This window comes from Lepidothrix coronata, unplaced genomic scaffold (assembly GCF_001604755.1).
Source record: "Lepidothrix coronata isolate B3197 unplaced genomic scaffold, Lepidothrix_coronata-1.0 Scaffold62, whole genome shotgun sequence".
Taxonomy (NCBI): domain Eukaryota; kingdom Metazoa; phylum Chordata; class Aves; order Passeriformes; family Pipridae; genus Lepidothrix; species Lepidothrix coronata.
Window position 1 is genome coordinate 1,102,267 of NW_016690242.1, and position 12,652 is coordinate 1,114,918.

Here is a 12,652-nt window from a genome sequence, read left to right on the forward strand (position 1 = left end):
ACGGGCACTTCAGTTTCTGTAAATGTTCTTGAGCATGCTATGCTCTCTGGGTCATTCTGGCTACAGTGGTGGAATTGTGTTTCAGTTTTGGCTCTACTTTCTTAAGCTTTATTTTATGATACTCTGATAGGTGTATGGTACCTTTAATTTACACTTTCCATGCTTGATTAGTAGAGGAACTGAATTAGAGATAGGCTTCAGTTTACTCTCTTCCCTTTCACATTTAAAGTCCTTTGTAACCATCAGATAGGGAAGTGATGTCTTACAGAAGGTGCATGGCTAAGGCTTGCAGTTTCCATATCACTACTTCTGCTCAGGTAAAAGTCCTTTGTCTCAGAAACAACATTTTTCAAGACGTTACCTGAAAGACCTTGTTTATAATGCCCTGGGGTGTTACTTCTGCTTTGATTAATTTCAGAAGTTTTATCACCTCTCTGGCAGGTATCAGCTTCAGTGTTTGGTGAAGATCACCAAATACTCCGCAGATGGCATGTTACCCATTTTGTGTTTTACGTAGCTTTGAAATACTCTGCACTTTGTGATGAGAAAGATGAAACACACACAGAGTTTTGGGGAAGCTGGAACTCTATGTTCCTGCCCACAGATTGTCTCTTGGAAAATAAATCTCTTGCTTTTGAACATGAAGTAATTTTCTTCAGTTAATGTCAGAACTCGCTGCAACCTGGTAGAAATCCTGTGTGGTTAATTAGTGCAGTAGCACTTTTTTTCGTTTGTTCTTATAAGACAAACTTAATATTCACACTTAAAAGCTTTCCACCTTCTCCCCTTGGTCTGAACATAAGAAAACATCTCTGAGAGTGATTTGCAAACTGCTTAAGCTGATTGAAATTGGATACTATTATGGAATGAATTTTCCAGCAGAACAGACTTACTCCTTTATCACATCAGTGGATAACTTGGAGATAGTGAAGTAGGTGTTTGCCTACCTGTGCATCACCTGTCAGCCACTGTTAGAAGGGAATTAGGCTTGGCAAATGTTTTCTCTGATCCATCCCAACACAATATGTCTGTGTGTATATACGTATATATATTATACACATGTAGCTATAGTTGACTGTACTTACCTGTCTGTCTCTGTCTATATCTTATCTTTCTAAAAATCTCTTGCTCAGTTTTTTTGCCTACAAAAGGAAGAAACTTGCTTTTATTTTCTTCTTAACTGAAGAAAAGGTAAAACTACGAAATAAACTGGACAAAATAAAAAAAGTACAACTGAGAAACAAATACATACAAGTCTTCCCAAAATTGCACTGGTTTTGACTGTAATTGTCTGAAAGTTTTATTTGAGATCCATGCTTTTTTTGCTCATGACCTTATTTATTTCTCTACAGTGCAAGGTGAAGTTTTCTTGCATTCAGAGTACACATTTTATACACTAAAATAGTCCTTTTGCACAGTATGTAAATAGAATATTGCAAGTTTTTTAAGCTAGCCATCTGGTCAAGACATAGTTGAGTAGTGATATGCATCAGTTTATTCTCTTTGAGTGGCTTAAGTTCCTTGGCAATGAATTCACATGTCATGCTGAGGTATATGTCCTACCTTTCAGTTAGTTTTTAAAAAATAAATGAAGCAAAACACTAACCTTCTGCTAACTCACATAAATGTAAAAAACCCATTCAAATAAAAATAATTGGATAAGCAATGCTTTACTGCATTGACTCTACTCTTTTTGGGAGAGTAGCCTCTTTTCTATTTCTGTAACTTGTATTAATTTTCAGTCCTGATATGTGCAACTTTCCTCCAAAAAGTACAACCAAAATGCATGAATTCTTTTATGATCCTGCTGATCCTATTAGCATGTTGTAAATCAGCTGTTGAAGAAATCTAACTTTAAAGCAGACACTAATGTCAGGATTTTATCCAAAAGTTAGGCATCATTTTTGTCTGCCTAAACACTTGCTGTGCCATTCTAGGAATTTTAGGAACCTGTTAATTAGTAGGGTAACTGCATCCCTCCTGGTTGATATATTTTATTGAGGTAGGATAATTTCAGAATTCAGTATAGAGAATGGATTTTTCTTTACTGGCACAAAGGAAGCGTTAATAATCGTTAACCTGAGGGATACTCTCTAGATGAGAAGGCAGATAAAATGTGGCAGTTGAGCCAGTTCCTGTGCTCTCATAGCCTGGAGAATAAGTGAACAGCTTTAAAAACTGAATCCAACCCTTTCACAGAAAGCTCTATGGTTGCTTCTGTGCAGGTTGCTCTTAATTTATGTCTGTGTGTTAAAGAGTTAGGAAGATGCAAGCAAGAGAATGCGACCATATAGTGGAAGAGTTGATATTAAGGCTTGGTTTGGATTCTTGAATATCTTTGTATTCCTTGAATATCGCCCTAGAAAACAGTCCAACTTTCAAGGTATGATCAAATTGAGCTGTTAATGGATGCAACCTGAAATTAGTGTGAAAATTGCATATGGTTTCGTGAAAGAAGGTTTACCATTGTGTCAAAGAAAAAAAAATAAAATTATTAAAAAATAATTATTATCTTTCATTCTTTTTGATTTCATCTTGGTTAAACCTCTTGGCCAACCTTTTATGTTCAAGTTTTTCCAGCAATGAATTTGTTCTTTTTGAGGTGTAAAACAAAATAGATACTCAGTTTTCATTTGCAATAATTCACAGAGGCAATGTGAACATAATATTTTCCCCTAAATGATAGTTTTATATTGAAGCTTAATATCCTGCAATTAAAAAAAAAAGGGTCTGTTGAAAACTTAGACTTGGGAGTGTGATGGTTAAGTGTGACATTCACAAGCTGTTTTGCAGTTATGAAAAATGCATGAGAACATAACCCACACAGCTTCAATAGGAAAGTCAGGTGATTTTCAGTGTAATTTTCCATTAAAGCTTTCTTTACTACATAGATTTTGAAAATTTCTGAGAAAGAAAGGTATTCACATGACAATATAGTGCAAAGATTCATACTGCAAGATCTTGGATTAAGCCTGTTATCCTTCCTACAGTCTGTATCAATGAAATGTCTATTTGAAGTGACCTGGTCAGAAAAGACAGTTTCTTCTCATTTCTTTTTCTCTCTGTTATTTTTAATACTCTCACGTCAGTTTGAAATACTAGCTTCTTCTATTTCTGTACTCAACATTTTGGCATACTCTTTCTATCCTTGTTACTATGATCTTTATTTCCTTAACCAGAGGGGAAAAAATATCTACTCTTGGTTACTGTAAGCCATGCTGCTAAAAATGCTCACTCCCTGTGCTTAGTGGTGCTCTTAGACTAATCTTGCACTGAGAAAAATGTAGGCCTATAATAAGAAAGCTACCTAACGAAAACTATTTTTAAGGAAAGTAAAACATAAAGGCAAACAAGTAAAATTGCCAGTGGGTTTCCTGAAGGGAAAGATGTGCAGTATTCTGCGCTCCAGTTGACAATATCCTTTTGAGGATAACATAATCTACTACAATCTGTGCTGACTTTCACAATGACTGGGGACTATGCTCTTTAGAGGCATGAGGATCTTTACTCCCTTCTGTCTTGGTAATTCATCTAGCTTTCCCATTTGAGTTATTTGGAAGATTTCTCCATAGCATGAAAGTTCACTTTGCAGTGAGTTTTCCAGTGATATAAACTACTTGCTGACTGGTTGTTTACTGCCTATTTAACTTTGTCTATTATATAGCTCAATATTGTTCACATATACACCTGTCTGGGTTTTTTTTCTTAGCTTTGTAACTTCTTTTTTTTTAACAAATACAAAACACTAATATGGAGCAACAGGTTTCTTTATGCCTAGGTAGTCTCACTGATGAGTGAGACACAGAAGTCTATGGGGCCGCAGGAAGGAGGTCTCCCCTAGGCTTATATCCAACAAATTGTGATAAGAATTTTAAAGAAATTATTTGAAGGCTTTAATAAACATAAGCAAAAAATTTTCAGATCCAGTAAATAACCGATTTTCAGACATGACAAATATTGTGCTTTTATCACAGTCATGCTATGTCATGACAAATTTTGATTGACAGATGTATGAACATGAGCCAGCAGTGTGGCCAGGTGCGGCCAGTAGGACCAGGACAATGATTGTCCTGTACTCAGCACTGGTGAGGCTACATCTTGAATTCTGGGATCAGTTTTGGACCCCTCACTCCAAGAGAGACATTGAGGTGCTGGAGTGTGACCAGAGAAGGGCAGCAGAGCTGGGGAAGGGTCTAGAGGGTTATATAAGGAGTGGCTGAGGGAGTTTGGGTTGTCTAGTCTGGAGAAAAGGAGGCTGAGGGGTGACCTTTACAACTACGTGAAAGGTGGTTGTAGCAAGGTGGGAGTTGATCTTTTCTCGCAAGTGGCAAGAGATAGGATGAGAGAAAATTACCTCGTTGTGTTAGGGGAGGTTTAGATTGGATATTAGGAAAAATTTCTTCATGGAAAGGGTTGTCAAGTGTTGGAACAGGCTGCCCAGGGAAGTGATTGAGTCACCATTGTGGAGGTGTTTAAAAGGCGTGTAGATACGGTGCTCGGGGATATGGTTTGTAGTGGGCTTGGCAGTTTTAGGATTAAAGTTGGGCCTGATGATTTTTAAGGTCTTTTTGAACCTAAACGATTCTATGATTCTCCCTTAGTGTTTCAGAGGGCTAAAAAGCAGTAAAAAAGAGTAAGAGGAACGGAAAATTAACAGTGATAGAAGTATTATAAGGTTAGATCTTCAAAAAGTGGCTTTGAAAAGCTTTTTCCAAAATAAAATTAGTACAATTTTCATTGAGAAATATTGTCTGGGTCAAATTGGAGGATTGCACCTATGTAAAATATAGGGAAGGTCCTTGTGAGTCTGCTGCTTGTGCGATCTGTCAGTGTCTGATGCAAGCACTGACGTGCTCTGGATATGTCTCACTCACCACGTGTATTTCAGTCAACCACATCCCAGGCACAGTATGGGACTCTTGGGTTTCAACAAACAGAAATCTCTGTGTGCATGCATTCCCATACATTTTACCAGAAGGAATAAAATACTTTTGAAGAAGAAATTGTACTTAAAAGTAAATTTTCCGTATTTGATTTTAATATTTACATTTGCTAGAAAACCATCCCAACCTCACTGTAGCAAGGTATGTTTTTTGACAGAAGTGATTGAAAAGGATAAATTAACGTGGAGAAATCTGAATAATGAAATTCATGTCCATGAAGCTGAAAAGTTACACATATGAATGAGGGACTGTAATAATAAAGAGAAGTAGACTGAAGTGGTTATAATTTTCAGCAGTCATGTGGAACTTCAAATTAGTTTGGCTCCTTCCTAAACCCTTTATTTAGATCCCTTTAAGCTTCAAACCTAAGTTTTGGAAAGTTTTGTATTTTTGCATTATCTTAGTCAGTCTTCACCTCCTTTGTAATACAGAAATAAAAGGAAAGGTAAAAAGTGTCTGAACTTCTTACCATTATAAGCAATCTGTAATTATAAGTTTGAATTGATGTATGAGACTTCATTTTAAAAAAACTGAGAAAATGTTGGGGAAATGGTAAAGCTGTTCCTTAACTTTCTGAAGTAATTGCATTTTCTCAGTATTTTGGTGTTTCATAAAGAAGTATCATGCAAATTAGTCTTCTTTTGCCTGAGAATTTATTTAAATTTTTTAAATAAAATCCTCTGAAATGCTTTTCTACACAAGATACTTTCAAAAATTGTAAGCCTTTTAAGATTACAAATGCAAGGAAAAATAATGTCTATTTTCACAAAAGGAGATCTAATAGTGTAAGAACATGGGCAATCCAGTCTAGCGGTCCAGTTGGAGTAGGGCTGAACTTCACTACAGAGGTGCTGTAACCTGGAAAGAAGAGGATATCAGCCAGGTGGTTTTACTGCACACAGACAGGCAGTGGCTTACCATTTGCGTTTTGGGTTGTTTCTGGTCTGCTCTTACCCAAAGTGAGCAGGCACTGGACAAGTGACGGAGGTTGTTTTGGAAGGGTGTCAGGTCAGCCTTGCTGCTCAGAGCTGAGCCCTGGGGCATTGTGTGAGGTTGCCCCTGAGCACAAGACCTCTCTTGTAGGATCAGGAGTGAGCTCTTCTCCTTGTCCAGTCAACATCAGTGTTTAGAGTTTTGCTGGTTTTGGTGAGGATGCAGCAACATCCAGGAGGAGAATGAGTGAAAAGGCATGACCTTAAATCTGTGCTTCTGGCAGCTGGAGTATGGAGAAAGGAGCTTGAGGTTGTAGGAATAATTACTGTTGATGATATGCTGTGTGGTAATGGATTAAAGGCATCCTGTTTCCTATCAAGATCTTAAGGCTCACAAGTTGTTGTGACCTTTATATTATGGTTTCCAGCAGTAGAGAATAAAAGTAAATCTCAGTGTGAAAATAAGAATGGATGTGAAACACATGTATAAACCCTCTCCTTTTTCTGTTTTGCTATGAGGAAGCCAACAGTGAACTATTCACTGTTAACTAGGGCAGCATTTCCACTGCAGACAAAGCTGCTCACTGTGTGTTCATTGCAGCCTGCAATTTGGGAAATACTTTGCTGTCCTTCTTCATTATATACAAGACATTTAAACATCTAACTGCTCTTTTTCTGAAGTTTTTTTTAATGTTGCATCAGTCCATTATTGGGCACTTAAATGAGAAGACAACTTGAATAAATATTTTAGTCACCTCTATTAGTAGCATCTGTAATAAAACTATAATTAAAAAAAATTGTTTTTAACTAGGCAAAATGCCTTTTTAAGCGCAGATTGGAAACCAAGATTACTGCCTTATCTATAATGAAGTGTTCCAAATAACGTAGCAGGAAAAAGATGTGAGAGTTTTCTTTGAGAAATTTTCACAAGTCTATTAATACTTAGGAATTGGATAGCAAAATAATAGGTGGTTCTTTGTAATGGAGAGAGGTGTAAAGAGTCAAATTTGCAAACATACATGAGTATGTCCTTATACCATTCAATAGAAAGCTGAAATGTTCATCTCAAAAAAAGTGTATATATGGCAAAGTGCCAGAATTTTTGCATAGAACAAATGAAGGATAATTGAGTAAAGAGAATGCTTCATTTTCTGGCTAGTGGTTCATTGGATGTGAGGTACTAAGTCAGCTTACCTGGAATGTCCTTGTCTGTTTAAGTAGAAGCAATTTTTAGGATCAGTTGATTTAAAACTTTCAACCATGGTTTAACAGGAATTTACACACAAATGTGTCCTGTACTGTAATGTTCGTTTCCTTTAAAAAATCCTGAAACATGAATACTTTTTGTAAATCAGGCCTAGGATCCTAAATGTGAGTGTATCGTGTATACAACTGCACACATGGCTTAGAGCCTCTCAGCTGAATTCAACCCTAAACACACTGGGTTTGCTTGTCTGCTTTTCTTTGTAGCGTTTAACCAGAATACCATCAAATCAGTCTCTCTATGGGATTTGAGTATTAGTGCTGATCCTCCAAAGTTTCTGCTGACCCTCCAAAGTTTCTGCTTTGTGATCTTTTGGTTGGTTTAGGTATAGAACATATGAGCACTGCAGTCTAAAATATATGTGGGTAATGCTGAGGGCAGTTGCAGGTAAATTTTTTGCAGTGTCCATCTAGTCTTGGGGGAAAAATAAAAAGCCCTTTCCTTCCAGACAACTGGAAAATGGGGAAATTTGGGAAAATGGGATGCAGTTAATAAAAATCAAAATTTTTCCAAGAATTTCAATGGAAAGTTCTCATGTCAGGTAAATTCCTATTTGTGCAGCGTTGAGTTGTTCTCTGTTAGAACTGTGTAAAAGTGGGCAAGTATCAGTCTGTTGCAAAGGCCAGCTGAGCTATCTGCCCTTTGAGCAAGAATCATTGTTTAGCCTCTTTCAGTTTTAGGCCCCCTCACTTAGGCTGCAGATATTAAGGATACAGGACTTTATTCGACGCTCCCACATATACAATAAAATATGGTGTGATTATATCCATAAGCTGAAGACTGTAATCAGAGTTAAAATACTATCATTGAAGATGCTTACCTGTTGATGTAATAGGACATTGACTAGTTAGAGCAATATTTTGGGGGGGGCTTTAGTCTAAAATAAAATTTAAAAAAATATAAAACTTAAACAGCTCTCTTAGCCTGATTTTTTCAAGACAGACTAAAGATGCTGTTTAGATCTCTAAACATCAATAAGGTGCTTTAGTTGTTAGTGATCTTTTTCCCTCTATGAAGTTATATATGTGAAAAATAAAACAGAAATGTCTCTTAAGAACAAAATCCTTTTGATAGTTCCAATGATATAAGTGTATGGTTAATATCAGCAACCACCATCTGGGGTGTTGAATGATCTTTTCTTTGAGTAATCTATTATAATGTTTCATTAGCTCTCCTATTAATTTTTTTGTTGTTATTGGCTGCTGAAAACATGCAGGTGTATGAGTTTTAATAATGATGTTTGATCTCTAAAGGCTGAATCAAAGCAGTTAATGTTACGGGTTCAATACATGCTGAAAGGTCATCTCTTTTGTTCTGTTTAGCCTACGAGCCCTAAATTTGGAAAAGCAGACTCATATGAAAAACTGGAAAAACTAGGGGAAGGGTCCTATGCTACAGTGTACAAAGGAAAAAGCAAGTAAGTGGTGTTTTTTTTCTTAATTTAAGTTTGTGTGTAAATGAAGATAAGCAGAAAGTATCAACTGATGTTGCTGAACATGTACACAGATCCCTATGAATCAAAGTGCTACTCACTGCCATGTGCTCGAGTGAAAGTGGCTGAGACCATTTTGCACAGGTAACATACTACCTTCACATCAGAACAAGATGAGATCCCTGTTAATCAGATGTTTCGTTTGTACGTTAAAGTTGTATTACTTTTTCAATATCCATACCAAATAAATTTTTAGGGGTAAAAGCAGAATATGCTTCAAGTATATTTTTCTAATGCTCTGAGAGCAATGCTGAATATATGTGATAAGTTGTTTGCCTTTTATTTACCGTTTTTGAAAAGCTTGAACAAAATAATGTGAAGGGAATTAATTGAATTTTGGACTCCTCTAAGTTTAGTTTGTTTACAACAGTTTGTTTACAATCATTGCAACCATTCCACCTCAAAATAATCTACTATATACATGTAAAATATTTTTTCATCCACTTTAATGTTTGTTATTTGTTGCAGGTTTTTTATCCCTAAATTCCCTCAGTGCTTCTATATTGCATAAAATAATTCAGTAAACACACTTAAAATATACTTCTTGATCTCGTGCTTCCATTGAGAGTTATGTTTTGTGAAGCGGAGTGTCTTGTGTGATTTCACATATTTAATCAAGTTTCGATAATCACATTTCCAATAATAATGAAGCAACTCTGAAAGAGAGGTTTGGTACATGTGATATCTTTAAAAACTTTAGCTATTCAGTGGTAGGTGAGACAACTTTACCGTTCCAGCAGAGAGACTATCATGACACTCACGGGACAGAAAAAAAGGAAATATATGCTAACATTTTCCAAAGTAATGAACTTGATTAGTACAGAAAATTATCTTTTTTTCACTGAATATTTCTAATAAATCAGAATGATGGGTTCCCTCATATCAGTAGCTTTGATATTGATGAGCATAATGACAGCTGATGTGAATAAAAACATGTTCTAATTGTAGAAGTATTTACACTTCTGCCATGCCACTGCAGGTATTGTCTTTCACGGGCAGCTTTTTTCAAGAAAATGGATTTACGTTGTGTGGTTAATGATTCAGTTACACATCTCCATATGTTTCAGACATTATACATATAGAAGCTTTTTATTGGGGTCTACATAATATGAGAAAAGAGAACAGATTTCAGTTTGTGTCTTATGACCAAAACCCTTCAGTAAAATCACAGTGAGTATCTGGTGATAGTTATCCCATATGCCTTGGCTTTCAATAAGATTGAACTCAGGCAACAGGCTCTCTAGATGTCCTGCCAGTCAGCGGAACAGAATGAAAGTTAAAAACAAAGCAAAATTCTTCCCTGAAGCTATTTCATTCAGTGGTGATTTGTGAACATGTTATGAAATATAGATTTGTTAGAAATACCGTTCTAGTAGAACTGCCTGCAGATCTGTAAGAAATACTTCAATGATTTTAATGGTAGCTGAATAATAAATTGAAATTACTGGGTGCATTGCATTCTCCATTATAAGCAGCTAGCTCTGGATAAGTAGTGAGAGTTATAACAATTATATACATCTTTATCCTGCTGCTTCGTAACATCTTCTGCAAGGTCTTTAAAACGTGTTTTGAAAAAAGTATGTGTAACTAGAATGTGGATAAGAATTCATATGCAGAGAGTATTTCTAATGTTACAGTTCTATTCCTTCACCTGTTTGAATTTGACATATTTTTTCCGACTGAGAATAGAATAATTTCCATATTACCCGGCACTATCCACATTCAGCACCTCCAGTCCAGACTTCTGTCTCTTGACCTAGAGAAACAGTTGAATTATTTCACAGCAGGAAGAGGCTGTACTTTAAGAATTTAGGAAACACTACAAGTGCTATCTACTATTTCAAAAGGAGTTGTTTTCTGAGGTAATGTAGCCTTGTTACCTTTTCTGTCCCCATGAGAAACCGAGGAATCTCTGGCCTAGGTGATATCCCTGAAGAAGAAAGAGCATTACTGCTCTGATGTACTCTTGGGGAATGGACACTGGTGGAGCAAATGGATGGGCCAATGCTGGCTGAGGCCCATCTCTGGAGGTATTTAAAAGGTGTCGATGTAGCACTTCAGGACATGTTTTAATGGTGGGCTTGGCAGTGCTCTGTTAATGGTTGGACTCAATGATCTTGGTGGCCTTTTCCAGCCTAAACAATTCAATGATCCTGTGGTTAAGAACCAAACCTGACTGCTGCTTTCGAGGCAGATCGACTCTGTTAATAGCTTAATCTAAAAATGATAGAGGAATAGATACAGAGTTTTTTTTCTAGCCCCTGATACTAGTACCTAGGGTAAGACTGTGACATGCATCACTGTGTTGCCCTGCCTACAGACTCAGTGGGAAGAAAAACGAGCAAAACAAGAGGCTTGTTTATGTTGGTATATGTCCAGTTTGACTGCTGAAGGCTTAAGCTCTCATATCACACTGTAGAATGCAGACATGTTTGCATATGATGGAAGAGCTGGAGCTGATAATGCTTGCTCACAAGTGGATTTTGGTCAAAATGTTTGAGAATCCCTAATAATCAACTCTAATGCTTGGCTTTCTCATTTGGCAAAACGTTTCTGGGATGTGTCCTTAACTGTAGCTGAAGATGGAAAATTTAAGATCAGATTGAGCTGTTTAGAATGATGCTTTGTATTCAGAATTATTGTGCTTAATATTTGTCACCAGCTGCATGTGGCAAACAGTGGAGTTTAGTTTTTTATGCATTTCCCGAGATACATTTCAGCTTTTAAAATTATTTCCTCTGCTGATCATAAAGATGAAATAAAACATTCTTGATCTCAGCATACTGTTTTGAAAGTCTAAAAGATACATACCTGCCTCCAAAGACACAAAATCAGCCATTCCTTTCCTAAAATTTAAAGTAATGCATGCAGTAACTTGCTTTCAGGACAATCCTGGCTTTACAGCTTGGAACAGGATCAGTAGTACCCTGATACCCTTTGATAGGAAGCCCTTGTCTTCTTATCAAATCCATTGCTTTTCTTTCTGTTTGAGCATTTGTGGTAGTATCCCAGGAAAGTGAAATGAAGTTGGCTAATTCCTTTTACTGGATTGATGGATTTCTCTTTTTGTAGTCAGATAAAAATGAATCCCTGGGGTGAAGAAGCAGCAGAGTGAACAGGACTGTGTTACTAAGGAAAGTGAAACAGAATTCTCTGAGGCTGGTCTTTTTTGTTTATAGGAGGAACAGCCAAGCAGTGATTTTTTTCTGGCTGACAGTTGCATCAATATGCAAATCTATTTGATTTCACGTGTTGCACATCAGACATATATAACGAAACTCATCTTGGCATGTTTATTTTCTACTTTCATTCAGGTTAGATTCTCATATTTTCTTTGTTGTATAAAATCCCAAGTGGCTGCTTACTGCATGAAATTCAGATGACTTTGAAGTGATTTTTTTAATGTAAAATTTTGGAGAAGTGGGCCAAGTAATTTACTAATAACAGTGTAAAAAGTGATGCAAGTTACATTGACTCTGTATTTGACTAAAAATTGGGACATTTGCCATTCAATAGGTGCAAAGCAATAGATGTCTTTTGAATTCATGTATCATTTCATTGTGTGCTTGAGCTGAGGAGGTGCTGTTTGTCTGTATATTGACATGTGTCTTCCTGCTGCCATTGACCTTCTTCCCTCCTGAGCTTAATTATATATTTACCTGAACATACAGTGATGGGATCTGGCTTGTTCTGTGGCACATAAATGTTGATGTGAGCTGTGAGTCTGGAGACAAAGCTGGTGACAGCATAAGGGAGCTGCTGCCAACCAGAATCCCCGGTTGCAGTGTGAAGGCCTTGCATTGCCGCACTGGGAACTCTGCATATTGCACTTAAGGGAAAAACCTGTGCTTTTGGCAGTGTTATGAGTTGGCATGCTTTCTGTCCTCTTCTCCCACTGTGTTCAGTTGCCCTTCAAGGCAAAGAATTAAAAAAGATTACCTTGGCTAAGGCGATGTGATCTGTGACTGCTGCTTGCAAAGCATTTGTTCTGTGTTTTGAGAGGTAAGCCAGTGGCATCTCC

The 12,652-nt window shown here is 36.8% G+C and overlaps 1 protein-coding gene across 1 annotated transcript in view; it reads left to right on the top strand.

Annotated features, from left to right (window-relative positions):
* CDK14 (cyclin dependent kinase 14) overlaps positions 1–12,652 on the top strand; it is a 316,963-nt gene that overhangs the window by 85,610 nt on the left and 218,701 nt on the right. Inside the window, exon 4 of the mRNA XM_017817641.1 lies at positions 8,462–8,556. Within this exon, the coding sequence (XP_017673130.1) occupies positions 8,462–8,556 (95 nt within the window). The remainder of the gene's footprint in view (positions 1–8,461; positions 8,557–12,652) is intronic.